The sequence below is a fragment of the Lepidochelys olivacea genome (assembly GCF_965140295.1).
Source record: "Lepidochelys olivacea isolate rLepOli2 genome assembly, chromosome: 1".
In the NCBI taxonomy this organism is placed as follows: domain Eukaryota; kingdom Metazoa; phylum Chordata; order Testudines; family Cheloniidae; genus Lepidochelys; species Lepidochelys olivacea.
This window is the reverse complement of record NC_140411.1, coordinates 168,006,128-168,029,913: the sequence shown is the minus strand read 5'-3', so window position 1 is coordinate 168,029,913 and position 23,786 is coordinate 168,006,128. Positions and strand designations below refer to the sequence as shown.

The 23,786-nt window shown below is 41.3% G+C and overlaps 1 protein-coding gene across 1 annotated transcript in view; it reads left to right on the top strand.

The window, feature by feature from the left end:
* HUNK (hormonally up-regulated Neu-associated kinase) overlaps positions 1 to 23,786 on the top strand; it is an 87,798-nt gene that overhangs the window by 21,962 nt on the left and 42,050 nt on the right. The window contains exons 2-3 of the mRNA XM_084624566.1: positions 11,359 to 11,651; positions 21,302 to 21,357. Of these exons, the coding sequence (XP_084480692.1) occupies positions 11,359 to 11,651; positions 21,302 to 21,357 (349 nt within the window). The remainder of the gene's footprint in view (positions 1 to 11,358; positions 11,652 to 21,301; positions 21,358 to 23,786) is intronic.

Genomic DNA, 23,786 nt, shown 5'->3' with positions numbered 1-23,786 from the left:
TCTGCACACCTATCTTTTAAGACCTTAGAACCTGTCATCTGAAAGACAACATTTAGCAACAAGTAACTAAAGACACCACAGAGCCTGAACAGTCTACTAGAACAAATGGTAAAGACCCAAAACTTAATGAATCTGACATTTTCTAATCCTTCGATGCTTCCAATTCATTTGTTGAAAGCAGTAGCCATTTTACTGAAGAAAAATCTGAGTAACAGAGACCTACCTACATTTTCAAAAGTGACAACTAGTCAATTTGGGTGCCTCAGTGTTTGGGTGCCCAACCTGAGATACCTTAAAAGGGCCTGATTTTCAGAAAGCTCTGAGCATCCTACAGTCTAAAAATCTGGCCTTTTTAACATGTCTCAAGTTGGACACCCAAAAATCACTAGTCAATCCTGAAAATTTGTCAGATTTTTTTTTAGTTAAAGTAGTGTTAAATATAAAGCAAAGCTACAGGTGATGTAAAATATGTAGCCCAAAGAAAATACACAGGGCAAAAAAGGGCATACATCACAAAGACATGCTTTATGTGTATCTTAAAAAATACAAATGGAGATGAACTTACATAAATGTTTGTAATATAGTCTATGCTTACACGGTGGGCCTCTTTGTTTCCCTCTAAACTGACTCAAACCTCTAAGAAGTCCAGCCACTATAGAGCTGCGTATTTTACCTCAGTCAGTAAAGGTTCGTACTTTCAGATCTAGAGGACCTAGTTCTCTGCTTCTCATAAACCATCCGGGGGTGCCGTGCTACATCTACATCAGCCCATAACTGCAGCCCATGAAGTTTCTTCTCTCAAGTTATATTTATTACTTAGGGCCAAATCCTACAATGCTTATTTGGCCCTTACTAAGACATACCTCCTTTTAATTCTGTGGGAGTCCTGCCTCAGTAAAGGACTGCAAGATTTGACTCTTATTTGAACTTATAAGATAAAGTATGTGGGATAAAGGGGAGAGTCATTCAAAATTATCTTTACTTTGTTAGGCCCCTAGCCTGCAAATGCACGTGCGCGCTTTTACTCAAAAAGAAAAGGAGTACTAGTGGCACCTTAGAGACTAACCAATTTATGCTCAAATAAATTGGTTAGTCTCTAAGGTGCCACTAGTACTCCTTTTCTTTTTGCGAATAGAGACTAACACGGCTGCTACTCTGAAACCTGCTTTTACTCAAGTGTAAAGTTAAACATATGCTTAAGTTTTTACAGGATCAGGGGTTAAGTGTGCCACTGTTTTTCTTTTGGTAGAGGGGAGACTCTTAAGCATCTCACCTCAGACCCTATCCACTACACCCTGACCCCAGCCTCAGGGCCAGTCCCTCCAGGGATTTCGTGTTCTGCAGCCAGTAGAATATGCTTCCATTGATGTGCATTACACCTTCCTGTCTGACAACCAAACCTGTTTTTTCCATATACTAGTGCAGAGTGTTACTGACTAGCCACTGGAATGTTTTATAAGAGGTTCCACGTACTTATTCAGGTAGAATGAGAGCGTGTCTTAACTGAAGCAAGTCTTTGAGGTTTGTCATGGAAAGTTATGTAGAGGAATTGGCATTTTTAGTGTAAAAACATCTCAGATAAAGCTTTAGCTGCTAAAAATATTAATGCCTTCTAGCAATTTTGTATGTATTTGGAGATCAACTCTGCAGTGAGATTGTCTTTTTTTTTTTTTTTTTAAATTTTTTTTGTTAGCATCCTACTTTGTGATGGGGTCCAACATTTGGTTTCCCACCAGCAGGACATTTCAAAGATGCCATGACTTGAATTACTTATCGAAATAGGACTGAGGTTTAGGCATAAAGAATACAAATTTTTTGGCAGCAAGTTGCTAGCATCATGGGGTGTTTATATAGAACTGGCTTAAAGAAAAATCTGTCTCTAAATAAGACTGAGCCCCTTGTTTAAACAGAGCTATATTGCTTTCATGCTAGCATAGAACAGTTAATAAACAGTTAGGAAAATACCTAATTAGCTCTGTGCATTTGTACTGTCCCAGAAAATATTTGTCTTCAAAAACAGAAGCACAACTTTTTGGCTCCCATTTTCCCCCAATTCACTGTTTGATTCAAAAGGAAGGGAGCAAACAATAGCCAGATATGATAGTGGCTGGCGCACCCAGAAAGTCGGGGAGAGGGAACGGCTTTCTGGCATACATCCATTGAGCACGTGGAAGTTCCTCATCTCCAACACTATGTAATAGCTCAACTGCTGGGCTTTGGGTTGGTGTCAGAGGGTAGTACCTGATCCAGACAGCATGCTTCCCTCACAACCTGGTAGATTCTGTGCTGGGATTTCAATCAGGAAACGGTGAGACTGGCCCAGGATAAGACACTTTTGTTGGACTCTAGACTGGGCCAAGACAAGATGCTCTGATGTAGGGGCAAGGCATTTTGAGCAGCTGGGCACTGGATGTGGAACACCTGATTAGGTGAGATCAGAGGAAGCCTGACTGTGTTCAAATCTAAATGCAAGACCTATCTGTAGGATAAGACATTCCCCCAGAAGCATTCCACACTTTGGGAGATTGGGTGGGGAGGAAGGAGAAGGTAGGATGGAAAGAAAAGCCTCTCTTCTCCTCCCCAGACACATACACTGGAGACAAAGGAAGCTGTGAGAGCACTTCCATTTCAGGCATACTCAGTGCTATCTTTACAACAACTGTTGTATGGCGTTTAGATATGACCAAAGAGGAGCATTTCTGACAAAGAACTTTTGGGCCAAGTTTGTCCCTGATATAACTCCATTGACTTCAATAGGACCAGTTAAGCTAGGGATTAATTTGGCCCCTTCCTTTCCCACTACACGCCGTCCTCAATACACACTCACCACAATATTTTATTGCCACAATCCCAATAAGCAGAATTTACTCATATGATGTGTCACAGCACAGAACAAACTTCAGGAAAGCGAGTGATTCTAACAATATAATTCTGAGAAACTGAAACCCAAATATGGCCTGTTACTCATCTGTGTATCTCAAAACACATAGTAACCCAAACCATTTGTTTGTTTACATGGCAAAGATTTAACCAGAAGTGAAGTGTGGGATGTCAAGAACTACTGTTTCTACCGATTCACTTTAATCTCTTGCTTTATTATTTATTAAGATTTCTGCCATGATACACCTTAAGGACTCTGATCAGGGCTCCATTGTGCTAGGCACTGTGCAAACAACACAAAGACAGTGTTTCAGAGAGCTCCCAGTCTAAGGTTTGAGAGAGCAAATAAATAAAATAGAATGAAAAGACCTTCCCTGAGTAGATTTTGAAACCTTAAATTTGTTTTGTTATTTAGCTAATATCTGTGGCACATGCCTTTTCCTTTATAGGTGGGTGAGGTTTGCAACATGGCGGGGAGGGGGGAGGAGGGAATGGTGTATAGTGAATATGTAGGGCCATATTCTGCTTATCTATACTGTGGTAAATATGGAGTAACCCCACTGTAGTGAATAGGATAATTCCATATTCTCCCTAGTTTAACCAAGAGCAGAGTTTGGTCCTTCAATTTTCTTTTACATAGTAAAATATGAGGATGCGGGGGGCAAGAGGAACATGTATGTTCTCTATATAAAATATCAAAACAAAAACAACCTACCTCATGGGAGGGGACCCTTGCTGACCCCTTGCACCAATGGGGTTTTTCTTTAAGGAAAGGAAAGAAACACAGGAAGGAGAGCCACACAGGAAAAAAGAATAGAGTAAAAGGGGCAATAAAAAAAAGGAATGGGCTAGCCAGAAACAAGAGACAAGAGAGCTAGAACTTTTATAGGAAAATACCCAGATGCCAGGGTAGGTGTGTATTTTATTCTGTTATTTCTTTTTAAGTGTGTGCAGGCTTATTTAAACACAGGTTTCTGAACAGTCCATGTGGTCATTTCTTTTTTCCCCTCCATCAGTTGCTGGCTTCATTTCTGCTGATCACTGCTTGCAGTATCTGCTCAGTGCTCCCCCATTTCTTTCCATCTCTCTCTTCTGGTGGCAGTGATTGAAATGTGTTACTTCAGTGAATGCTGGTTAGACTTTGTTGCCCTTTGGCCAGGCCTGCCCTGTTCATGGAAACAGGTGAGAGCGGGAGGCGCTATGTAATCAGGTGTTGCTGATGCAAGATCATGATTGTATAAAATTAAGTCAAATTTTATTTTGGGCCTCTTCCCCAGACCAATGGCACTGACCTGCACTGGATTCCAGATGTTAGATAGGTATCTTCCAAATGGCTGTTTGAGCAGTCCCACTCTCGCCCCATTTCAGGGGATCTTTAGGAAATGTTAACACATGCATCTTAAAAGTATCCTTTCAGGTGGTGGGTGCCAGGGTGGAGCCGCTGGGGTCACAGTTACACACATCCACTAGCCCAGTGTTTCTTAAGCTTTTGTATTGGTGACCCCTTTCACACAAACCACAAAGGAGTGCACCCCCCCCCCTTATAAATTAAAAGCAATTTTTAAAAATTTAACACTATAATAAATGCTGGAGGCAAAGCAGGGCTTGGGAGTGGAGTCTGACAGCCCGCGCCCCCCCATGTAAAAATCTTGTGACCCTCTGAGGGGTCATGACCCCCAGTTTGAGAACTCCTGCACTAGCCATACCCCTCCAGGTAGGGGTTGTGTAGGTATTGGGGGCCCCCTGTTTCAGCCCAGGAGTTGTAATAGCTTCTGCAAAAGGGGCTGCAGAACCGCTACTGGCAGAGAGAAAGATTCTGTCCCTGCAACCCCTCTTTGCGGCACATAGCCTGTTCACTCAGATTGTGTGTATTTTACCCTATGGGCCTTCTTTCCTTCTTCCCATGGAGCCATAAATCCTGCCACCTTCTTCCCCGCAGTCTGTGCCATTTGCATTTTCCCCATCCTGAGTCTCCTTTTCTCTTGACTCTCTTCCCCACATCTCCTTTTTCCACTTCCTCTACAGAGTGTCTCAGTGCTGTGCTCTTTGACCTCCCTGCTGAAGTAGGTGTATGCCCTGAGGTCAGAAGCTGGCCTCTGGGCAGGAAGGCATTCTAGCAGCCTGTGGCTGGGGTGGGGCAGCAGGCTGCAGAGGGTTTGCAGGGGTGTCACTGTTTAGAGTGGACTGGACTTCTGCAGTGCAGACGGGAGGGAAAAATGCGTGGGGCTTGCTTGGCCTAATGTTCTTTACAGTGAGCTAGCAGGGACGCCTTATGCCAGGGGAAAACCAAACCAAGGGAGAATAATGGAAGCATCTAATAGCAAAGCACCATATATGTAGGTATTTCTCTGGTGCCCTTTGCAGTAACTTGGTGCTAGGAAGGAGGATGCACTCTCTCCCCAGCCAAGAGAAAAAACAGTAGTGGTAGTTTCCTCTGAGCTGGGTGACTCAGTCCTCCTTATTCCTCTCTCTTTTTCTCTCACTCGTGTGGGGGTGGTGCTGAAACAAAGCTGCCAGTGCCTCCCTTGTCTGCTTTACATCAGCCATGGCTGTTAGACTCTTACATTATAGGCCAAATGCAAGGGGGGCAACTAGTGTGGACGGGATGGAGCGGATAGAACTTAAATGTGAGGGAAAGGTGGCCCAGAATGAAGGGATGGACTTAAAACAACCCTACAATTCTGTCTGAATAGGTGGTGTGCAGTCATACCAAGGGTCTGATCCAGCACCTGCGGAAGTCAGTGGCAAAGCTCCAATTGACTTTAATGGTGCAGGATCAGGGTCCAAATTCCTAAATAAAAGTGAAAGAATATGGCCAAGTTGCTGTCTAGGAGTCCCACCTTCACATGGCTTTCTCTGCCTCCCCATAGCAAATATAGTGAATGTGGGAGTTACACATGTGCTCAGCAATGTGCCTTTATATTCAATGAATTAGGGATGACTTGATAGGAGTGAGAGATGATTCACAATACGCCTCAGGCAACAGATTTATGTTCCATGTGGTTAATACTTTGTATCTTTCAATTATGAAAAATACCAGCATCTTTTCTTCTGCAGATGTTGTTTCCTGCTGGTATGATACAAACCAGCACATAATCTTTCTGTATCAATGAATTTGTTTGTCCTTAGCTGACTAACTCTTGTAGTTTGCTGTTTGAATAGTTTACACTAGTCTGTGTTATTGCTCTTATCTCATTAGGTAGAGATTTCTTGGTGAATCACCGCAGGCTTTTAAAAGTTGTTAAGATCTGATTTCTCTGTTGTTATCTTACAATGAAATGATTTTTCTTTCATTTGACGTTAATGTGTCAGGAATGTAGCTTCCAGACCTTTATTGGAGTGTTGCCACAGTCCTAGGCTATACGTTTCACCTGTGCAGCACTTCACTGTATCTTTATACTATAGCTATTCAACTTTTTTTTTTTAAAGTCAGCCTCCTACGTGAATAATTTATCCAGATAATTTAAGGTCAGTAGTTATTTCTGATTAAGTCAAACTTAGTGCTTAATTCTTCAGTTTCTTATGAACTTGAATTAAATGGGAATTTTGGCTGTGAGAACAGTAGTCAGGTCTTTTTTGGGTCTATTTTTGTTGTAAAACTCTCAGATCATAGTATTCCCCCTCCACTCCCTCAAAAAAAAGTTAATGAATTTAACCTTTTTTATCTGCTTATTTCATTAATGTGAGGCTAGTTATACCTAGTGATGTGATTTAATCTAATTACAAGCAATTTTCATGATTCTAGTCTAACAATTCAAAGCATTTATTTATCATAGCATAGAATGATAAAGCCAATGTTCTCTAGGTTGGTTAAGAAGTGGGCTTAGAGCACTTTTTGAATAAGGCAGAAAGCAACAAATTTCTAGGTCTATTTTTTTCTTCAAGATAGAAATAAGCATTTCTTTATATCCATTATTAATATTATTATATGGTGTGAAGGCCACTATGGTTCCCACCACATATGGCCTAGTATGCAGAGAAAAAAACCCTTGTAACAATAAAGTATTCCACCCACAATAATTACAAACACCCCCCCATACACCTTACCACCACCCCCTCCTAATGTGGAAGTAATGTAGGCTGTGTTATATTTTCTGGAGCTCCAGGCAAGATACCATCTTCACAAGCGAGTGAGAAAGCATTTGCAAAAGTGTTTGTGATACTTCTTGGGGATACCCAGGGTTGTGTGAGGCATATCACTACCACCTGACCTTCGTGTGAGGAAGCTTTGTCTGTGCCTGCTGTGGATCAGTTCCTCAACTTTAGCAGCCACAGTCAACACAAGCACTGGCTTCCAGGCCTCTGTAGGCCCTGCTCTTTCTTCGCAGGTCAACAATAGGCACACTCCAAGCCCTGAGTCCTCCGAGCATCTCCCTGGAGTGGCCAGCCTCTGATCTCCAGAACACTCACAATATGTGTAGGTCCTCTATTCCCAAAGGTACAGTACTCCACAGCTTACCAGTTACATGGTAGAGTCTGGCTCCACTTAACACACAGCACTTAGATTTGATTATAGAGAAAGCAAGGATACATTTATTTAATAAAGAACAGAGATTCAAATGGTAAGCAATGTCACAGTGTGGCAACTCACCCCTGCAGCACCTCCTGCTGGTCTCTCAGGGAATTAGCTCTTCCAGCCTCTGGAGCACTCCTGCAGGCCAGTGTCCCACTTGCCACTGGCCCTCATGTCCCTCCCAGATCCCGGTGCCCCTTTGTCCCAGCACCCCCCCCAGTCTCTGGGTCTCCCCTCCCCAGGGAACCCCAACCCACTATTCCCACCTCAGCCTTTGGCTAATGCCAGTCTCCACTGAGCCCCCGCATACTGGGGTGGACTGCATTGTATAAGCCAATCATCACAGGCAAGGGGAGTTTGGACCTGCTTCCTCTGCCTACCTTTGAGCTGCTCCCTGTAACCCCAGTACCTATCCGGCCTTACACTAGGCCTACAGGGTTTCCAGGCTGGAGCTCCCCAGCTCCCTTGGCCTTTCCCCAGCCCTTCTCCACCTCAGGTACTACACTACACTACACTACACTACACTACACTACACTACACTACACTACACTACACTACACTACACTACACTACACTACACTACACTACACTACACTACACTACACTACACTACACTACACTACACTACACTACACTACACTACACTACACTACACTACACTCCCCAGCCCAGCCCAGCCCAGCCCATCTCCCTCTACAGCTAAAGGAGACTCTCTGTTCCTGGCCCACTGCCCTCTTATAAGGGCCAGCTGAGCCCTGATTGGGGCGTGGCCACACCTGAGCCTGCTTCCCCCAGTCACCTTGGGAACTGCTTGCTCCCAGCCGCAGCCCTCTCCCAGGCCTGATTTCAAGTCCTTTAGGACAGGAGTGGGTGACCACACTCTACAAGCAGAAATATTAGAAACAAAGAGTTTTTTTATAAAATCAAATCATAACATGCTTTCTAGAGCCTAAACTTAACTAACAAGACATTGTCCTGTCATAGAGAGCAAAAGCTCACCCAAAATCCTTCCAGTGTATTACAGGCGAGCTTGGCTGTGATCTTCTGTTCATGAAACAAGCACATTGTCCTCTTGCCTCCTCAAGGAAAAGATCCAGAATATGTCTCTGTCCCTACAGTTATAGTCCAAAAATCCATTGTCATTACTTGCGAACAGGGTTATACCCTGTTGCTTGTGTTTGCCTGTCTAGACTCTCCCCTGGAGACTTTGCAATCACTTGATTAGCATTTTGCTCAGACAGTAAATCGGTGTTCATTGTGAAGCATACAATACTCAGTTTACATGTAGACAGATACATAAACACATCTTGCCTGAAAGAAACCTGTTTCTCACCTTTTGGTGACCAGCCCCAAGTCAGAGACCTTAAGAATATAATGTTCAGTATATAGACATAACTCCTTACATATTATCTGTACTTATATTTCACAATGATTATGAGGAGCAGTGTGACACAGGCTTTCATTGGAGACCTTACGTGACATTCTTTGGTGAACTACTATGTAGATAATAGGGGATCCCTACGACCCCCATGCCCTCTGCCAGTTGGCACCCAGAGGTCCCTGGATCACACACATACTTAAGTAAAACAATACAGAGAAGTCTTTTCCCCTCAAGCAGAACACATAGCGGTTGACTGTGGGAACCAGCAGAACCACTGGCTGAAATTATAAGCCATATGCTGATCCAGAGAAAGAAAGTTTTAAGATATCTTAGGCATTTCTCGGTGGTCCATCATCATAGTATCTGACAGCCAAATACGGTAATTAAAATTTGCACACTTGTCCCTAGTGGACTTTAATATTTGTCTCTCTCAGGTATAGTATATATTTCTAGTTTGTGCCATCATGTTGTTGTAATTCCCTGTCTTTGATTAGTGCAGCCCTTGCATATCTTGAAATATACTCTAACAATGGTTAGACTTTGGCTTATCCATACCTCTTCCAGCAGCTGGCTTCACAAATGAACCCCTTTGACTATATTATTTTCAGCTCTTGAGAGCTTCACTTTGGGCACGGTTAGCTTGTTAGCTGCATCATCTCAGAGGAATGCAGCTGTCTTCGTAATTTGTGAACAGAGAGGTGACTTCTGTGAAGGGTCCAAACCTGTTGAGAATATTTGTACTAGGGCTTTGTATTGAAACTGGAAGCAAACCTGGAGCCATTGGAGGATATGTTTTTGGCACTGTTTCCAGGTAGGAAAGTGATCTTATGTGATCTGTATAAGCTACAAAGAAAAGGAGTACTTGTGGCACCTTAGAGACTAATAGATTTATTTGAACATAAGCTTTTGTGAGCTACAGTTCACTTCATCGGATGCATGCAGTGGAAAATACATGTTCTCTGTGTATATAAAATCTCCCTACTGTATTTTCCACTGCATGCATCCGATGAAGTGAGCTGTAGCTCACGAAAGCTTATGCTCAGATAAATTAGTTAGTCTCTAAGGTGCCACAAGTACTCCTTTTCTTTTTGCGAATACAGACTAACACGGCTGCTACTCTGAAACCTGTACAAGGTACAGTATACTTGTTGCCTTAATCATCAGCCCCAACTACCATGAGTTATAATAGTTTAGTTGGCAGGCAGTTGAAAGTATGAATTACTATGGCTAGATCATCATCCCGGAGGAGGGATGGACATAGTTGCCTGCTAAGCTGGAGGCAGAAGGAAGGTCATTTTCACTACCATTACTGTCTGGATTAATGACTAGTCCAGTAAAACTCAGATACTTGTCCTGCATTGATTATTTCTGCTCTTAATAGGAATAGACAAGGCAAGGTAGTGCACACAAGAGTTGCGTGTGACTCTCATACAGGCACACAATAATGCTGTTTGTGGCACATGTGTATGCCACTTTGAGGGTACAGATGCCACATTTCACACGCTTGCCTGAATTTGGCCCTATGTAGACAGGAACCTTTCAAATAAACTACGTATAAAATTTGTTGTCATGCAAAAACACTAAGCTCTTTTTTCTGAAAAGTTAACAAGTGTCGCAGTAGAAATGGTTAGTGAGCTACTTGATTTCAGTGCATGAGTTAAAAGGACTCCTGTCGTTGCAGAGGAAATGTAGAACATGAGGGAAGGACTGAGCATAGCCTTTTGTTGTTCAGCTGACATATGTTGTTTAATCATTGGCTGGTACTAATGACCTGGAAGTCTGCAGCCCTATGTCTAAATGGGAAAGCTTAGGAATTAAATAAATATCTAAAAACACGAAGCAACTAAAGGGGTGACTGGGTTTTTACTACAATGAACCTGCCAACACAACAAATAGAACCAGTGCCTCTCAATGTGTAAAACAGTGGCATCATAGAATGCATCCAAGGCTTTTGTTCATGGAAGACACAAGTGGTTATTGTGTTGTGGAGGTAATAGAGAGAGTGGTTTTAAGTGTATATTTTTAAAGAGATTGTCAAGGTTGACCAGGGGCTGGAAGCGGTGCTCTTTTTTATTTTTATTTATTTATATATTTATTTTGGAGTACATAACCAGCTACTTTTCCTTGTTTGGTTAACTTTTAAGAAACTTGTGCTGGAATTGTGACATCTCAAAACATAAGCCCAATGCCATACACATGTCTAAATCACTTACAAAGGTCACATTCATGGTTGCATGTAAATCTGATCCTCAAAAACTTCTGAGCAAATAGACAAGAAGAAGACTAAGTACAGCATGTTCAGACTAAGCTTTCAAGTCTGCTTAACAGAAGTGTTTTCGCCCCTTTGATAGCCATATTTTTGCATCAACTTTTGTCTGTCATCCCATAAAAGGAGCTGGGAAAGCAATTAGGTCTCAGTGGAAAAAAGAACAGCTATTTCTCTGTGCTTGGCTGTTGTGCCCCAAACAGCTTATCAGTTGGTACTTACATCCCTTGATTTATTTTGAAGTTATTTGTACAAGGTCAGAGCTAATAAATCATTGGTCTGTATGATGTCAACCATGCCTCCTTTGTTTCTTATCAGGTGGCAGTGAAAGTTATTGACAAGAAGAGAGCCAAGAAGGATACCTATGTCACCAAGAATCTGAGACGCGAGGGGCAGATCCAGCAAATGATCCGACATCCCAACATAGCTCAGCTGCTGGATATATTGGAAACTGAAAACAGCTACTACCTTGTCATGGAGCTGTGCCCTGGAGGCAATCTAATGCACAAGATCTATGAGAAAAAAAGACTGGAAGAATACGAAGCACGTAAATATATCAGGCAGCTTATTCTAGCAGTGGAGCATCTTCATCGGGCCGGGGTGGTTCACAGGTAAGGTAGAAATAGCTGCCTGTGAGAATTTACCCAGGAGCATTTAAATGATAATTTATATATTTATTATTTTTTTTAAACTTTGATATAAAATTTTCTTTTCAGGTTTGTAGCTAATCTTGATGTTCCTCTTATCCTAGACAATAGTGAGCATCTGCCCACTTGAGCCCCAGCAAAGTTCTTAAGTATGTGTGCAACTTAAGTAAGCACGAGTAGTCTCATTGATTTCACACACTGAAAGTTATGCACGTACTTTGCTGAAGCAGGGCCCTACTTCTACTCTTTATAGCTCGAGCTTTGCATCTTCAAAGCACCGTACAAATATAAGTTGTCTTCCAGCCATCCCTGGAGGTAGGTAGGTATAGTCTCACTTTAAAGATAGAGCTACTGCAACACAGAGAGGTCAACTGACTTGCCCAAAGTCTCACATTGAGCTAGTAGTTAAAACTGAATTAGAACATGGTAGTTCCTACTTCTCTACTCACTCCATTAGATTGTGTTGCTTCCCAAAACTTCCACATGATTTAAAAATAAAAAAAAACACAGAATTTGGCACATTTCAGTCCATGTCACAATCTCTTCTGAGGATAAATCCAGAATTGGCATGGCAAGAGCATTGCAAAGAATCGAGCAGAGCACTGTTAGAGAGGAAGGATGATCTTGTTAAATATACGTATGGGTTCAATTCTTGGCTCTGCCTCAGATTTCCTGTGTGACCATGGGCAAGTCACTTAGACCCAGGCCCTCCAAGGTATATAAGCTTCTAAGAGGATCTGGGCCCTAGTGTTTCTAGGTCTCAGTTATCCATCTGTCAAAAGGGGGATAAATATAATTCCTTTCTCCCACTTGTTGTCTGTCCTGTCTATTTGTGTTGCAGTCTCTTTGGGGCTTACGGTGTGTGTATACAGCATTTGGCACAATGGGGCTGATCTCAGCTGAAGTTTCTAGCATTACTGTAATATAAATAAGTGTGGGAAAAGTTATTTCCTCTACTGGTTCCATTGCAATAATTAGGTAAATTGAATGTACTGACTCAAGTTGAAATAGAGCCATAACATGGAGTATTGTCCTTGCCCTTGTGAAAAGTGCCACAATTGGTCTGGGCCTTGATTTTTTAATTTTTTTTCTAAAAGTATAGGCAGGAATTGAGGCAGCACAGTATCCCTTCACACTGCATTGAGGTCCACATTGTGCCCTTCAAGGATAAAAGTCTCAAGTGGGGGCTTTGGGCGAGGAAAACTGCAAGGATTTCCTCACTGAGATTCCTGTGTCATCTTTTTCTGAGGGGGAGGGGTTTGTGTGCCCCTCCTGTCCTCTTGTGTCCCCCTTGTGTCCCTCTCCTGCTCCAAAACCTAGCTGATCTCAAGGATTCATGGGAGGCCAAGGCTATCCATGAAGAGACTCAGTGGTGGCTCTGGCCTCATTTCCCCTCTCTCAACTCCTCACCATCACACATCAAAGGGAGTCATGCTGCTATGCACCATCTGGCTGCAGTGCCCCCAAAGAGGGGAGATATGACCTGGGGTATATTAACTTTTCCAGACAGGTTTCATGGGACTGAAAGGAGGAGGACTCTTCTGCGCAGAGAACTCTCCAGAGGGGCTAGGGAAAGTGGGGGAGCTGCCCTGGAACCACCCAAATTCCCATCTACATGGAGGGGCTGAGCTCCATGCATGGACGTGCAGTTATTGGAGGGCATGATCTGTCCCATGACATTAGTCTAGTGTTTCCTTAGAAGAAAAAGTGCCACCTACTGCATGACGAGTACCAATATACTGCCTATAACTTTTCCTTGGAAGTCTCCTGTAGTAGTGACCAAGTACTCCAAGTAGTGACCAAGTCCAAACCTGCTTAACTGATACAATTTGGCAGGATCACAGTCAGTATAGTTGTAAGTATTTTCTGTTGAGGCTTAACTATTCAATATCTTGTCTTTCATTAAGAATGTGATATTTGGAGTATCATAAAGAGACAAGAAAGCCCACTGGAAGGATAATTAGAATTTGTTGCATTGGATCTCTGTTTGCATAAGAAAGAGAAATGCTAATAGCTGCCTCTGGAGTTGTCATTCAGCCTGTTGGGCTTTGGGCTACAAAAGCTCTGAAAATAGACTGCTCAATCAGAAGCATCAAAAAAGCAAGAAAGCAAGCAAGAAAGAATCAGTGCAGAAGTCTGATTCATTCTCACCCTGAATGCAATGACAATATTCTCTTGTTGTTGTTGTTGTTATTTTTAAAACTGTTTCAAAAATAGCTGCACTCAAATCTATTCTGTGATCTGTGGGTGTTCACATTCCCTGTTTGATAAAGAAAACACAGCCGCTGGGATCTAATGTGGGCTGACATTGTTGGTGCCCCTTTCAGAACTGGTTCTTTTGATCATTCATCCTCTTGAATGGAGATGGGCATTTAAAGCAAATAAGTAAATTGTTGAATATTTTGTTCCAAAAATTCACCAAATTTGTCAGCTAAATTATTTACTGAATATAGTCACAAATTATTTTCCTGGTTCTGTAAGCTGGGTGAAAAAAATTAGTTAAATAACATATTTGAAATATTATAATGAAACTCAGCTAAGCTATCTGATGGATATTATTTACCGAGCTCCACTGATTATGATAAAGTCTCGGTATGGTGAGAAATCACTCTGATCTCAGGATCAGATATGGGACCCTGAATTCAAAGGAAATGTGTCTTTTAAGAGTATGGTGACATGCAAACAGTTTATAATTCAGAAACTCCAAGCAGCCTCATTTATTTTAGAGATAAGTAAATTGCTTGTGTATATGTATTGTAAGTGATGTGTGTTGCCACAGACACATGCTTTTCCTACACCTTTCTGAGGCCAATACTGACTGTGAAGGATGTAGATGGTAAACTCCTCAGTGCAGGGACTCTTTTCCTGAAGGTGTACCCAGCACTGAGAACTCTCTAGCCGCTACAGGAATACAAGATAATATATACCCTAAATATAACTGTGTAAAAAAATTGTGGATCATTGTTATGAGAAGAGCTGGTTGGTTGTTAAAATTGTGCAAGTAGCAAGCTCAAATATGATTCAGATAGGAATCTTTATCTTTCCCTCTGACAGAAGAAAACAAACCCAAATGGCAGTATATGGTGAAGCTTTCTCTTTTCAGAGGGTGTTTACACAGGCCTTCATGCTGTCAAAAACCAGGATGAACATTAAGCCCCTTGGGAGCGTAAGGACAACAAAGAAAATGAAGTGAAAGCCTGGGTGCTTGCAACAGCATCCCACAGGAAATTCTCAACAACCTTTTAAAAGTAATTTTAACAAAATTCAATCCTATTCAGTGCAATTACTGTCAGAATGTCAAAGAAAGGAATTTAATAATGTACTGGGAGCAAAGATAGCTTTCTGTATACCCTGTTTTTTCTATCTTTTTTCTTCATGGAAATATATTCAGACCTTCTGTTAGGATTGTGCAATTTAAAAAGATCAGAACTGTTGAAGACAAGAGAAACATATATGGATGGGAATGGAGTATCTATATTTTTTCATCCACTGCCCCCCCCCCCCAAAAAAAAAAAAAGCACATTGAGAAAGAGTAGAGGTAGAGTCCTAGGATTTGGTTGTTTAGGACATCGTAAGATTCGTGCGTTGACACCCCTTGCTTGTTGTGTTAGCTTTGATAACTTTCATCCTATTAATTTTAAGTACAAGTAATCTGGTGGCTGGTGCAATATTTATGACAAATCTTTGCACTAGAAAAGAATGTGTCCTTTTGAAATGCAAAGCTGGTTTGTCTTTCTATTTTGTGATATATTTCAAAGTTGCCATTAGTCATTCTCTGTTGGAGCACAATGTCATTAACAAACTAAGCATTGCTTTAAGGATGTCAGTCCAAATTCCCTTTTCACTTACATTGATACTGCCACATTGACTTCAATGGTCTTGGGCACAATGAATATTATTTGGTAACGAAAATGGTCTCTTTGGAATGTATATAAGCATTATAACTGACACAGATCCATGCAGTCTGCTGCCTATTTCACCTCCAGCTCTTCTTGTGGCTATAAAGTGGTTGAGGGTGCGTGGATTAGTGTTGGGTTGGTTCTTTTCTTATCTTGTGATGGAGAAGGTAATGCAGGATGCATCCACCATTACTACTGCTTTGCAGCTGCCTGCTGATAACAAAACATTGGCTTCCAGCAAACACATTGACTCCCTTCCCCCCACCTCTCATAAAAATAAAATGCAAAAGAAGCCTGAGTTTTGCTGTGTGACACCTGCAATGGTAGTGAATATTTATAAACTTATTTTAAGCTGCCCAACTAAAGACTTGGCTTTATAGACTGGCTGGAATAAGGATATCAAAAGTTGGCCCTAAAGTTATGCAAGAAACAAACAAACAAAAAAACCAAAACAAGGAAATGTATTTTCAAAACCAGGGAATGATGACAGCATGTTCGTAGTTTCACAGCGCAGGAAAATTATAAATATACTCTATTTCTCGGTATTACAGTAACATAGCTTGGTCTGTGCTGAAGGTCTGACCATTTCTAGACCTTAGTAACTAGCAGTTTTGCCAGCACCAAGTGTTGTCTCAGCCCCTGCAAAATCAGGAGATTTCAAAAAAGAATGCTGGGTTCTTTTACTGAAGTCTCCTGGTTTCTGAACCTGGAGGGTGCACCCAGGCCATGTGTTCAAGCTTTTCACTCATGAAGGCTGGAAACTTGAAACAAACCAAAACATGAAAACTGATATTTTTCCATAATCTTATGCCACCACTCCAGGAACCTAGACTTTAAGCAACACACCAGAAAGCGTGAAACTCATGCCAAAAGTGCAAAAGTCGCAAAAATTGCAACATTGACCTTGATCTTGCAAAGATTTCTGCATGTGCTTAACTTTACACACGCTGGGTAGTCCCATTGATTTCAATCAGGGCCAGATTGGTTTCTGTGTCCCTCCATAAGTTGTATATGCGCTGTGTGTCTTGGCCATTTTAAAAGCACCCTTGGTCAGAGTAGATTAGATGTGTGTTTGTTTTTATTTTTGTTTTTTACTTTCTGTAAATCAGCACAATACGTTTTCCTACTTTCTCTCTCTCTCTCTCTTACAAATACAGCTTTGAGTGTCCTCAGTTCAAATGAATTATCATGAACCTTCTCAGCTGAAGATATAATTTGGACACACACATTCACTCAAAGCAGAATTAACAGAGCAGAGCAAAAGAAAACAATAAAGAAACTTCAATGCAATAACAGTCAATCCTGTTCCTGGAGGGTGAGCCCAAGCCAGGCATAAAACCAGCTGTAATCAAACAGAGATAAATAGCATGTCAACTCCACCTCTCCCAAGGCACTGACCTATTCATTCACTAATATTCTATTCTGTAAGTGCCCTGTCTGCTAGGAAAGGGCCCCACACTGACTGTGTGGCTCTTTTCCTGAAAAATTTCCCATCATTACTAACACCACTGCAGCTCCATTGAAGCATCAGAGGTCAAATGCCAGAGACTGCCTGGAGCCTTAAGCACCATGTTATCTAAAGCTGCTTAGAGTAGGTCTGTGTGGTATAAATGCTGGCGGGTGCCTTGTCTATGTTAATGCTAACACTCATACAGCATAAGCAATGGTGGGATATCTTCCAGCCAAAAGATATAGTGTAGACAAGGCTCCTCTGGGGTACTCTGCCTCCTTCTGCAGCACCTCAGACATAATTTACTTGATGAGAAAGGCGTGTCTAACTAATTGGAGCCAAAGTTCACTTGTTGGTAGATAATAAGCTGGATGTTTTTAAAAGTCATTTTGTTGTTGATTTTGAGTTCATCCACTGAGGTTAAAAAAAGAAACATGCACTCACTGGGCCTGATCCAGCATCTCCTTTAGTAAAACCCCACTCACTTCAATCACTTTTTAAAAGTGATATGCTTGTAATAATCTAAAATGGAATATTAATGAAAAAAAATCCTTGTTGGGAACTATCCCTTTGAAATATAAACAGACTATAGGGACAAGAAGGGGACCGTACCTCAGTTACTACCACTTTCTATTGACCATATTCCTTTTAAAATATTCTCCAAATGTACCCCTCTCCAGATTTGCTACATTGTTGTCAAAAAGACTGATGCCAAGGGTGTGTATGCATCTCCTCCATGCATATTGAACAGGGTCATTGTACACCAAGTGGGCTTACTCATTCACATGCTCAGAGTCCACATCCCTGAAAGCAAAAATGACTGTGGGTGTCTGGCTTGATTTGGTAGGGAGGTGGGTGTTGCATTGGTTTCTGATTTTACTGGTTTGGGTTTTTGTTCTTTATTTCAAAGAAGGATTAAAAAGAAATAGAGCAGCTGTCAGGTATAAAAGAGGCAATAATCATTTCCACTGTCATAATGCTGAATTGTTCACCAGGTAAGGGCCGGTCTACACTAGAAAATTAGTTTGACCCAGCTACGTCACTCAGGAATACGAAAAATCCACCCCCCTGAGCGATGTAGTTAAGCCAGCCTAAGTCCCCATGTAGGCAGTGGTAGGTCAATGGAAAAATTCTTTCGTCAACCTAGCTATTGCTCTTGGGGAAGTGGATTAACTACAGTGATGGGAGAATCCTTCCTGTCGCCGTAGGTAGTTTCTACACTTGAAACGCTAGCGTTTGAAGTGTAGGCAAGCCCTAAGTAGAGGTATACTGATCTAGTTCACAGTGCTGCATTTTAAAAAACTTTCAGATTAAAAAATTAGTGGTACATGTGGACTACTAGATCAGTTACCACTTACTGGTAAATCTGTTGAGAATGCAGATATATGGGTAAACAGCATGGATTAACCAGGTCTGACTGCACTCTATGGTACAGCCTGTCTATTTTTAGCTACTTTATTTTTCTCTCTGTCTATGACACTTTTACTTTATCTGTTTTTATTTTTCTTAAACTTTATTTCTTTTACATGTCTTTAGTTGCATGTATTTTTAGTCTTTCTATTCTTTCTCTCATTTATCTCATTATTCTAATTACCTTTGTGGCTTTTTTATTCCTTCTGTGGGCGTTTTGTCTGCTTTTCACTGATTTTCAGCTTTCATTTCATCTAGCAATTCTCTCTCCTTTTTAAAAATCTTACCTCTTTCTCGCTCATACTTTGTCTTAATCCTAAAACTTCCTTTTAAGTTCCAAATCATTTCTCTCCCTGTTCAGAGATGTAGTATTGTCTAGTACTGGACAATTCACTTTACTGCATGAAATTCTGTTTGCTTCTGCTGATTTCATACCAGATCAACCTTTTTCCTGGTGCTTTGCCCCTGTTAATTCCCAGTGGTCAGTATCTACCTGGTTGTTAAGCATATGACAGCCTCTCTGAAAGTCTGTGTGTACAGACTATCAGACAAAGAAGAAATGAGATGTAGATATTTAAGGCCCAAAGGGTAAGGGCTATAACTTTGGAGAGGAGACACTGTATTCTTTATAGGTTTCAGAGTGGTAGCCGTGTTAGTCTGTATCAGCAAAAAGAACGAGGAGTACTTGTGGCACCTTAGAGACGAACAAATTTATTTTAGCATAAGCTTTCGTGGGCTAAAGCCCACTTCATCAGATGCATGCAGTGGAAAATACCGTAGGAAGATATATATATACAGAGAACATGAAAAAATGGGGGTTGCCATACCAACACTAATGAGAGTAATCGATTAAGATGGGCTATTATCAGCAGGAGAAAAACAACTTTTGTAGTGATAATCAGGATGGCCCATTTCAAACAGTTGACAAGAAGTTGTGAGTAACAGTACAGGGAAAGTTAGCATGGAGAAATTGTTTTTAGTTTGTGTAATGACTCATCCACTTCCAGTCTTTATTCAAGCCTAATTTAATGGTGTCCAGTTTGGAAATTAATTCCAGTTCTGCAGTTTCTCTTTGGAGTCTGTTTTCAAAGTTTTTTTGTTGAATAATTGTGACTTTAGGTCTGTAATTGAGTGTCCAGGGAGGTTGAAGTGTTCTCCAACTGGTTTTTGAATGTTATAATTCTTGACATCTGATTTTTGTCCATTTATTCTTTTGCGTAGAGACTGTCCGGTTTGGCCAATGTACATGGCAGAGGGCCATTGCTGGCACATGATAGGATATATCACATTGGTAGATGTGCAGGTGAACGAGCCTCTTATCGTGTGGCTGATGTGATTAGGTCCTATGATGGTGTCCCTTGAATAGATATGTGGACAGAGTTTGCAACTGGCTTTGTTGCAAGGATAGGTTCCTGGGTTAGTGTTTTTGTTGTGTGGTGTGTGGTTGCTGGTGAGTATTTGCTTCAGGTTGGGGGCTGTCTGTAAGTGAGGACTGATCTGCCTCCCAAGATCTGTGAGAGTGAGGAATCGTCCTTCAGGATAGGTTGTAGATCCTTGATGATGCACTGGAGAGGTTTTAGTTGGGGACTGAAGGTGATGGCTAATGGCGTTCTGTTACTTTCTTTGTTGGGCCTGTCCTGTAGTAGGTGACTTCTGGGTACTCTTCTGGCTCTGTCAATCTGTTTCTTCACTTCAGGTGGGTATTGTAGTTGTAAGAACGCTTGATAGAGATCTTGTAGGTGTTTGTCTCTGTCTGAGGGATTGGAGCAAATGCGGTTGTATCGTAGAGCTTGGCTGTAGACAATGGATCGTGTGGTGTGGTCTGGTCTGGGTGAAAGCTGGAGGCATGTAGGTAGGAATAACAGTCAGTTGATTTCCGGTATAGGGTAGTGTTTATGTGACCATCGCTTATTAGCACCATAGTGTCCAGGAAGTGGATCTCTTGGGTGGACTTGTCCAGGCTGAGGTTGATGGTGGGATGGAAATTGTTGAAATCATGGTGAAATTCCTCAAGGGCTTCTTTTCCATGGATCCAGATGATGAAGATGTCATCAATGTAGCACAAGTAGAGTAGGGGCATTAGGGGACGAGAGCTGAGGAAGCGTTGTTCTAAGTCCGCCATAAAAATGTTGGCATACTGTGGGGCCATGCGGGTACCCATAGCAGTGCCGCTGACTTGAAGGTATACATTGTCCCCAAATGTGAAATAGTTGTGGTTGAGGACAAAGTTCAGCCACCAGGTTTGCCGTGACATTATCGGGGATACTGTTCCTGACGGCTTGTAGTCCATCTTTGTGTGGAATGTTGGTGTAGAGGGCTTCTACATCCATAGTGGCCAGGATGGTGTTTTCAGGAAGATCACCGATGGATTGTAGTTTCCTCAGGAAGTCAGTGGTGTCTCGAAGATAGCTGAGAGTGCTGGTAGCGTCGGGCCTGAGGAGGGAGTCTACATAGCCAGACAATCCTGCTGTCAGGGTGCCAATGCCTGAGATGATGGGGCGTCCAGGATTTCCAGGTTTATGGATCTTGGGTAGCAGATAGAATACCCCTGTTCGGAGTTCTAGGGGTGTGTCTGTGCAGATTTGTTCTTGTGCTTTTTCAGGGAGTTTCTTGAGCAGATGATGTAGTTTCTTTTGGTAATCCTCAGTGGGATCAGAGGGTAATGGCCTCTTTTTATGTAAGAAAATGCTTTAAGTGTCAAACTAAACTCAACTTTAACCATGGAACCATGTCCACTGCTTCCATACTTCATAACATCGATCACTATTTCTGACTCTTGTAAGGAAACAGTTGAGAATGACTAAAAGTTGTTTCATCATTTCAGATGCTCACCCAAAACATTTTATTTCTTTCAGAGACTTGAAGATAGAAAATCTGCTGCTAGATGAAGACAACAATATCAAGCTTATTGGTATGAAACTCTTTTGACCATTCCAATAATTGAAATCTGTGCAATCATATAAAGGGAATTTTTGAGTCCTCACAATCCTCCACGTGACAACACATAATGGTGTTACAGAGAGATGCTGAGAGAGTGCAAATAGCATCCAAGCTGTTGCTGAAAGCACCCCGTGAAAAACGTTCCAGTGAATTCAGATTTATTTATTAAAGGCCTGATCCGGCAGCCTTTACTTAGGCAAAGCTGCTATTGAAATCAGTGGGAGCATTGCCAGAATAAGGATTACTGAAGAGACCCCACAAAAATCATTTGTTTTATCCTGTTAATTTTATATTTATTAAGTGCTGGATTCTGCCCCCAGATGCACATGCTTCTGCTGAAGTCAGCAGGAGCTGTGCGCGCACACAGCAGCTGGCAACATTTGGTCATCTGTTTATATACAGTAAACTCATTTCCAAAATCAGATGAGAAATTGATTTAGAAGTGTGTTTAAAAAAATAAAATCAACAATGGACTCTTGATTGTGTTAAGGCACCCATTGTATGCAGTGCTTAATTCATTCAAGTCCTGCAGACATTGTAGATTAATCATCTATGAATATATTCTTTTCTCACTGCCTGTGTGTAACTCCCATTTATGTTAATGTGGGCATTGAAAGGAAAATATGCCCCTTATTAAAGAACATCTGTTTATATTTATTTCCATGCCTACACATTTTATAACAGCAGTATCTTTAGTTGTCTGCTTAGAAGCCAGATTCTTTCTTTCACTCTGTCTTTGAAAGAGAGGTTTCGTCATCTCATACTTGATGAAAAGTGTTGACTAAACTTAGGTCAAAAGGTGCGCCAGGTCATCTAGATGAATGATACACATCTCTGTGCAAACAAGAAGGGATATTTTAAAATATCCAAAATCCACTTAGGAATTCGGTGTTTTGAAAAATGGCCATGACTTGTTAGTCACTACATTTTAGTGAATCAAGTAACTCTGGAAAGATAATAGCAAAACAAAATGTTGCATTGCCTCAATTGCAGGTCAAGAGGATATTGATATGTTACCATGAATCATTCATCAGTAATGATGGATACCACCCATTATCTCAGTTTAGCAGCTAAGTGAGACCAGATGGTTTGTAACACTGTAATGAGAACATCTGATGGATTTAAAGAATTTCTATAACTTTCTTGTTATTCGGTGTTTGATTACCCAACAGTACATACACTTGACATCCAAATACAGACACAGTCAGATGATTCATATACAATATAAAACTGGTGTGCCAAAACAAAAGAAAAATTTTCCAAACTGTTTCCACAGTCTTACTTGCTTCAGTTGCATAAGTAAGGTGGGTGGTGTGGAAAGGATAGGGAAGGAGATGTTTAGATCTTCCTTAGATTAGCTAGCATTAAAGTAAATTGTCCTCTAGTCCTCACAACTGACAACATCTTAACAGTAGCAGATTGTGCTCAGTATGTGTTTTTAAAACAAGGCAATTAAATCCCATTGTCCAACTGTATATGTTATAGAACATAAAGAGCTTTTTATTAGACTAATAGTTTATTAGACTAAAAGTAAAAGCAGATTTACAGTCAATCCAAACAGCTCTTGTTTCAGGTTCTCCTATTCTATAAGGAAATCCTTTGATTTAATTTTCTTGAGAAGGCCACCATTTGATGAAGCAATCCAAAACAGATATGAGTTATCTTTTAAGTTATCCACCAATTGTTGGCTAATGTGTCTCCTCTGAACAATTCTTTATATGACACCTGTAGTGATTGGTCCTGATACCTTAGTGACACCAGTTCAGGGCAACTGCACTTGTATTCCCCCTCTATCGTCCAGCAAGGACGTCCACTTTCAGGCTTCTGGCTCCCAAATTGTTGACTCTTTTGGGTGGAGACATGTGTCTCTCTTCCTCTTGACGAGGGTATTTCCCGGCCACACAGCTCCCTGCCTTCACTATAAATTCCCTAGCAAAGTGAGGCGTCTAAGCCAGCCTGCTTTACTTTTCTCTTTAGAAAGAGTACACAGTGTAATTGCCACATTAGTTATCACACAGCTCTTTCTAATAAAGCACATTTACTCTTAAGGTAAAAGCACTACAGAGAAAATGGATTAAAAACAATAAAAGAACCTACATGCATACTAATCAGCTTACCAGAGATCACCCCCTCACTCTAACAAGGCTTCTGGCTGGTGAACAGTCCTTCAAACTTAAACCCCGGGGTTTTCCTGTGGTTACCCGTTCATAACTCCTTTAGCTCAGAACAAGCACTCCCATGAATCTGTGAGTTACTCCTTTATTTCGTTTGGGCCCTTTGATCCTGGGAATAGGTGATTTATAGACACAGGTCCCATCCCCATGGTAAAACTCAAAAGATCAGGTCAGGAGGTAGGCATTTGCATTTCCCTCCTCCCAAGTATTTCCTAGGAAACCTACT